Source organism: Corvus brachyrhynchos, unplaced genomic scaffold, assembly GCF_000691975.1.
Source record: "Corvus brachyrhynchos isolate BGI_N302 unplaced genomic scaffold, ASM69197v1 scaffold285, whole genome shotgun sequence".
NCBI lineage: Eukaryota > Metazoa > Chordata > Aves > Passeriformes > Corvidae > Corvus > Corvus brachyrhynchos.
The window spans coordinates 808838-816119 of NW_008238323.1; the positions used below are offsets into that span (position 1 = coordinate 808838).

Sequence of the window (7282 nt, forward strand, 5' to 3'; positions counted from 1 at the left end):
TACCCCAAATGCTCCAGTCCTGGTGCCAGCCAGCTTCCCAGCGAGTTGGGGACCCCTGGCTGCCCATGCCATACCCACCCACCATTTCCAGGGCTGAAAGTGCTGCTCTGACAGTGTCTTCTTCGTGCTGACACCTGTCCTCTGTGAGTCAGGGTGACCAGCCTGCTGGCTGGCCCTTATCTCCTTTTGTTGTCTTATCTCCTTCCAGTAGAAATTGGATTGGGATTGGGCGCCCCGGGAGCGAGGCAGGGAGCTCGAAGTGGAGCAGCCGATGGAGGCAGCTGATAATGGCATTTCCTGGAGGCAGAGCTCTTGGGCAAGGACTCCCAGGAACAGCTCACAGGGACGGCAGGGCTGAGATGGGTGACATTAAAAACCCATCTGCAGTGCTGGATTCCTCATCTGCCTGCAAAACAGTTGCTGCTGAGATCCTGTTGGACACCTTGGAGGCAAAAAAGAGTGATGAGTGACACTGGGGACCTGGGATGACACCGTGAGGCTGAGGAGGATGGACGATGCTGGTGGCCAAGCTGCAGCTCGCGTGAACTGGGAGTGAACAGAACATCTCCTGCATCTGGAGCAGCACAGGGAAGTGAGTCACAGCTGAAGACCCAGACTTGTCCTAAAAAACCACCCACCCCAAGGTGGCTGCCCCTGGGGTGAGCCTGGTGAACACCCTTTGCAGGCAAGCACAGGAATGGTCCCTTGGGACTGGTGGTGCAGACACAGGAGGGGTTCACACCAGGCTTCCCACTGCCATGTGCCATCATCCCCTGCAGAGCCAGTGGGTTCACATCCCATGTGGTGGGTTCAACTCACCCCAGCAAGACTTTGGGGTGCTGTGGGGTTGGGGTTTGCATGCACAAGTGTGACAGTAAGGGACAAAGGCCACCAGCTGTCCTCCAGGGACCCCGGCTGAGCGCCCTGGGTGGAAAGCACGGCGGTGCCCTGCCGTCTGGGCTCCCTTCCAGGCTCATCATGGGACTCCCAGCAAATCCCCTGGGGCAATCTGATCTCCTGGACGCCAGGCACCTATCCCTCCCTCTGGCACGGAGGGTTTTCCACAGTTTAAGGTGCCAAAGTTCATTGACAGTGGTGGCGGCTCAGGCACACCCACAGCCCATGCCACCCTCCATGGGACAAGGCAGGTCACCCTGCCAGGAAGAAAGAAGACAAGGTGCAATAAAGTCACTTTGCACCCGGGCATAAAACCTTGGGGGGGGGAGAAAAAAAAATCACCCCTGTGATACATCCTACATAAACCCCGGAAGTTGTAGGGCTGCTGGTAGACATTAGCTGGTTTTATTTCACAGAACAGTCAGAATTTATGATGAAACTCTGTCTGAAGCCTCACGGAGACAAATGACAAGTTTCCCAGTATCCTTGAATGGCTATCAAATGTGTCATAGTTAGGAGCCAGCCTGGAGGGACTTTTCCTCCAGTAAGTCCTATTCCAGGAAATCAGTCCGCCCTACGCATTCCCTAGATTTGTCAGTGATCTAGGAGGCATCTTTGTTAAAAAATTGGTGAAGTTTCTACAAACTCTTGAGTAATTTAGGAGGTGAAATAACCATGTGGTAGAAGTCTCCCGTCTGTTCTGGGAAGGGATGTTTGGCTCGCTGGGAAACACAACTGGCCCTGGAGGGATGCAGTGCCACTTGTCCCTTCGCAGCTCTGCGATGGGTTCAGTGTGAAACCTCCACGACCACGTCCTTCTGCTGCTGCTTTCACCACCTCCCTTGGCCCAGAGGGGACTGCCGTGTCCCCAGAGCGAGGTGCAGAGCGCTGTACGTGCTCCCCGCACCACCCACACACCTCTGCACAGGGCCAGCAGCTTGCACAACCCACGGGGTCAGGGACAGGCAGCACAGCTCTGGCTCATGGGTCTCATAGTGTGCATCCAGGCAAGCCAACTCATCTCCACTGTGGAGTGGCCACATGAAAAATGAAGATTAGGAGAAGTGTCGGCAGAGCTGGAAAGTTGTCTGGAAGCCCAGCTGGTCAGCATGGGACAAAAAGGTGCCAAAAATCCCTTGAAGCATCTCCAGTGCAGACCGCTGTGATCCTTCTGCACTCCAAATCCACTCCAAGCTTTCCCCTTTGTCTTCCCATCCTGGGCTGGGCTGGAGCAGACCCAGGGCTGAGCTAGGAAAAGGTTTGGTCAGCCCTGCACTACCCCAGCCATAAATACCTGAAAGGGATTAAACCCAACCTGAAATGGAATAAATCCTATGGCAGTATTTGAGCCACCACATCACCTTGGACTGGGAATATCCTGAGAAGAGCCTTTCCAAGCTGAGGAGGCAGTCAAACTACAGTGAAATCACAGAAAGACCAAGTTAAAATAAAATAATCCAGTTGTCCCCCCACTTGCCTCCCTCCCTGTGAACTTCATTGAACTTTGAAAAGCTAAAACAAAACAGGGCCAAGTTCAGCCTTAGTTCAAGTTGTAGATAAAGTTCAACCTACTTCTAATTTTATCCTGACAATTCCCACCAGAAAATAGGCTCCAGCACAGCGCCCTGGGGGTAATCCAGCCCTGACCCTCACCAGCCCCCCTGGATGTCCCCAAAAACTCCTGTCCACCTGCAGGTGGGACAAGAAGCACGAGGCCAAGTGTCCCAGACACCCCATGGGAGCCTGTCCTTGGGGGTGGCCATGGTGCATCACCGTGCCATGGGGCTGGCTGTCCCCATCCGTGTCTGGGCAGGGCCATGCTGGGCTGGGACAGATCTCCAAGGGACAACTGCTTGTTGGACTGGGTTTTTTTTCCCATTGCTTCCCTTAGGAGCGTCACTTTAATCCAGCACCATGGGAACAATTAGAACCCGGAGAAGAGGGTAATTAGGGGAGGAATTCGGAGACAAGGGGCTGTGCACGGAGGGGCGGGAAGAACAGGAGGAGATGAGGCTCCCTGCAACCTCCTCCTGGCATTTACAGGGCAACATGGGTGGTGGTGATTCCTGGTGGGATTTTGGGATGCAAATCCAGTGCACCCCAGGGAAAATGGAGGTTGTGGACTCCCTGTCCCTGGAAGTGTTCCAGGCCGGGCTGGATGGGGCTTGGAGCAACCTGGGATAGTGGAAGGTGTCCCTGCCTATGGCAGGGAGTAGGAGGTGATGATCTTGAAGGTCCCTTCCAACCCAAACCATTCTGGGATTCTATGATTCTAAAGCGCTTGCAGGAAGTGTTAGTAAAGGAAGAAAACTCTTGTGCAAGGTTCTGGGAACTTAAATGTGAGCTGCAGGGACCCAGGATGGTCACCTGTTCCCAAAAAGGTGAGTGCAGGTGGCGACTGGCACAAGGAGAACTCATCTTTCCTGAGGAAGGGACATCCTCAGCTGTGAAAAGGGAGCTGAGGTGGCCAAATGTTGCACAACAGAGCTGGAAACCTGCCTGCAAACACAGAGGGAGCAAAGGAAGATATAAATTAGAGGACAGAGAGCAAATGGAGAAAAAAATGTGTAAAATGAGCTGAAAACCAGAACCCAGGCAGCAGCACTGGGTTATTTGGGTTTAGCCCCCTTGGGAGAGCAGTGAGCCCCTGCAGCACCCCTTTAAGTGCTCAGAGAAACAATGGAAATGCAATTTTATATAAAGAATATATACAGCAGGATGTGTCCACGCAGTGATTGTAAAAACGAATTGCAGTCACCATATGCAACACAACCCCTCTCCCAAACGCTTCATCACCCCCCCCCCCAAAAAACAAGACTGCATTTATCTCTAAGAAATCAGCACAAACCCATGGTTTCTAGCAAATACCCTGCATTTTTTGTGCTTGAAAAGAAGAGCAGAGCAGCCCTGCTCACCGGGGGTTGGTTTCTTATGTGAGCTGTAAAATCCAGCCCTGGGGAGAGAAGCTACCTTTGCTGTAAAACAATCTGCCGACTGGATTTCACAATCTTTGTCGTCTTTCTCTCCCCAAGCAATATTTTTATGGTGTTTGCCCTCAAACCAGTTTTTCATCCACCGACGTGTAATTACCGCCAGACAGGTTTTGGATAACCCATCCCCTGGTGCAGTTTTTCCTCCCACCCTAATCTACCCAATCTTACAGACTTGCTTTGAAAGCTGACCTCTTTTGGACCTCAAAATTTTAGATTATCAAAAAAAGGTAAATTTAAAATTGCTTTCTGAGCTTGAACTTTGCTAATCCCCCTAAGTATCCAAGGCCAGGTTGGACAGGGCTTGGAGCAACCTGGGATAGCAGAAGGTGCCCCTGCCCATGGCAGGGGGTGGAATGAGACGATCTTTAAGGTTTCTTGCAACCCAAACTATTCTGAGATTCCATGATTCTATGATCAAGACAGGGAGTAGCAAATGCTGACCAGGATTTATTTTGGGTTTTATCCCAGGGAGGAAAAAAAAAGGAAAAAGTGCCAGTGAAAGATAATTTGGCCCTGGTTGACAGATGGGACTGGGGGAAGCCCCAGCTCAGCCGACACCTGACCATGGCTCATGACCCACCTGTGCACTGCACCCTAGCTCTGCACAGGGCACGGGACTCTGTGCCAGGAAAGCCCAGGCTCCTGCAGAGCTCCCTGTTGTTAGTTTTAAAGGTAAAAGAGCACTGCTTGCTGCCCACCTCCACCCACAGGACAACGGCCAGAAGGAACGCCTCCCAGGTGCCTTGCATGAAGCAAGAGCAGGTAGGATTTGTCCCTTGGACTGGGAAACCTGGGTGCTCCATCTGTACATTCAAGCCCCCCCCACCCCCCCCAAAATAACACCCAGGCTTGGTGCTGTCTGTAGAAGTGTGGAAATGGTCTTCATAACCATCCACTTGGACTTTGCACAGGTCCTAGATGCCATGGAATCTCATGGACCCCTGTCTTGGCCTGCCCATGGCAGGGGGATGGAACAAGATGATCTATAAGGTCCCTTCTGACCCAAATCATTCTGGGATTCTGTGATTCCACGAGCTCTCCTGCCCAAGCAGACCCTCACTGCAGCCCAGTTCCTCAGACAGCTGTTCCCACACCTCCACCAGTTGCAGGGATCTGTTCCAAGACCTGGTTTCTGCTCACAGCTCCACCACCAGCGACTGTCGTGGGGTCACCAGCAGCACTAGCAGGGTCTGTGCAGTCCTACCCCATCTTCACAGGATCATTTAGGTTGGAAAAGCCTTCCAAGATCAGTCCAACCTGTGATGAATCCCCACCTTGTCACCCAGCCAAGAGTGCCACATCCAGTTATTCCTTGGACACCTCCAGGTATGGGGACTCCACCATCCCTGGGCAGCCCCTTCTGATGTCTAACCACCCTTTCCATGGAGAAACTCTTCCTGATGTCCAACTTGAAGTCTTGGCTGCAAGGCCGCATGTCATGCATTTGGACATCAAGAACGACATGCGGGGACAGAAATGCTGATGCATTTTCCTCTGGCAGGGCTAGGAGAAGAGCAGCAGAAGCTGAAGCAAGCCCAGGACCACTCAGCACATGGCAAAGGTGACTTCTCCCATCAAACTGTTGCCATCTCCTGGCATCACTTCCCTGAAGTGGGAACTTCTGATGGGAAAGCTCTGTGGGAAGTTATTGAAAAGGTCTGAGCTAATAAAACCCAATTTGTTTAAATGTTATTGCTACAGCAACACAACATACATTGAAACAAAACGCTTTGTTTGGTGAAAAACCAGGATGATTTAGGACAGAATGCAATTCTGAAATCTTGGTGTTTCTCTTGACAGGGACTTTGCATTTTTTCACCATTGACTCTGGGGCAAACAAAACCGAACATCCATTTCTGGGACCGTCCATCCTCGAGACCTCACACTCACCTGTATCTGCAAAGATAAGCACAGTGACCCCTCCAAGAGGTACAGGCAATGTCTGCATTCCTGAAAATGTTTATTAGTATTAGTATTTCTTGCAGAAATCTTTCTCTAGGAGTTCAGAGAAGTCCTGGGGAGCAGGACAGACATCAAGCTTGGCTCAGTAGTCACATTTGCGTAGCCACACAAGTCTCCAGCTTTCTAACTGGGGATCCTAGTGTGGGATACAAAAGGAAGAGGCCACATAGTCTTGTAATGTGCATTATTGTTTTAATATCACTGTTTTTCTTGCATCCCAAGCAATAATCACTAAAGCTACAGTTCAGATGGCAAACAGAGCACCAGTGCAGTTACATTAAGGTTACTTATCTTTGTTGCCCATTTTGCCACCAGAAGGAGCATTTAAAAACTCCCCTTAACACCCAGCACAGATGTGGAGCTGCTGGAAGAGGAGAACATCCTGCATCTCAGCTACCTGCAGGTTTGCCATGTTTTAGGGAAGCCAAGCAACCCTACTCTGATCCGTGGAGTGTTTATTTGCTGCTGTCTGGGTTTTTGGCAGACACAAGGAATTCGCAGAAATATTCCTGCATCTTGAAAGCTTTGTCTCTGTAGCGATGCCCATCCATCTGCTCCAAATCTTGTGCTACTGCAGGTTATTTTCTCATTTAATACATCTTGGTGGTCCCAGGGGCCCCAGGGATCGTCTCTGCTCTTGGCTTATCTGCTCCTAGCCAAACTCCAGTGCTGATAAACTCTTCCCAGAGCTGGTCCAGATGCTCAAACCCCTGATTAGGAACAGGCCAAACTCCAGCTCCAGCACACCCCAGAGCTGTAGGGTCTGGCTGCAGGTTGGGGCTCATGATGAGTATGTTCAGGGGTGGATCCTTGGAAAAGGTGGCACATGGTCAGGTATGGTATTTCATAGAATCCCAGACTGGATTGGGTTCGAAGGGACCCTGAAGAACCCCTTGTTCCACACCCTGCCATGGGCAGGGACACATTTCACTATCCCACATTGCTCCAAGCCCCATCCAGCCTGGCCTTGGACACTTGCAGCCACAGCTGCTCTGGGCACCCTGTGATGACGCCTCAGCACCCTCACAGCCAGCAATTCCTTCCCAGTTTCTGATCTAAATTACAAGTGTTCTTGAATCCAACTGTCTGAAGGCTCAGTTTCAAGCCCACCATTGCTTAAAGTGGTGGGAGAAGGTGAGGTGTGCAGGGAATGGACATCACTCTGCAGTCAAGACACCTCCACCGATGATGGGCAAGGTAGGGGGCTTCCCAAAAAGCCCTGCTCTCTGGAGCAAGCATGTTGGCTCTGGGAGGGGGTGACCCCTGGGGGAGTTTGGACATCTGTGGTGCTTAGTTGTGTCCTGTGAGCCTGTTACTCGAGAGGGAGAAGATGCTCTGGCATGAGGGAAATGGAGGGGGAATGTGGGGATAGAGGTGTGGGAAGCAACATGAATCTCCTTGTGGGATCTGGGTGGCGGGGTCACTCGTTA

General features: G+C 51.5%; 1 protein-coding gene across 1 annotated transcript in view; it reads right to left on the reverse strand.

Annotated features, from left to right (window-relative positions):
• Positions 1 to 2546: 2546 nt before the first annotated feature.
• The window catches only part of LOC108446752 (CBP80/20-dependent translation initiation factor-like), a 49445-nt gene continuing 44709 nt past the window's right edge, over positions 2547 to 7282 (reverse strand). The window contains exon 6 of the mRNA XM_017734341.1: positions 2547 to 2586. Coding sequence (XP_017589830.1) covers positions 2547 to 2586 — 40 coding nt within the window. The remainder of the gene's footprint in view (positions 2587 to 7282) is intronic.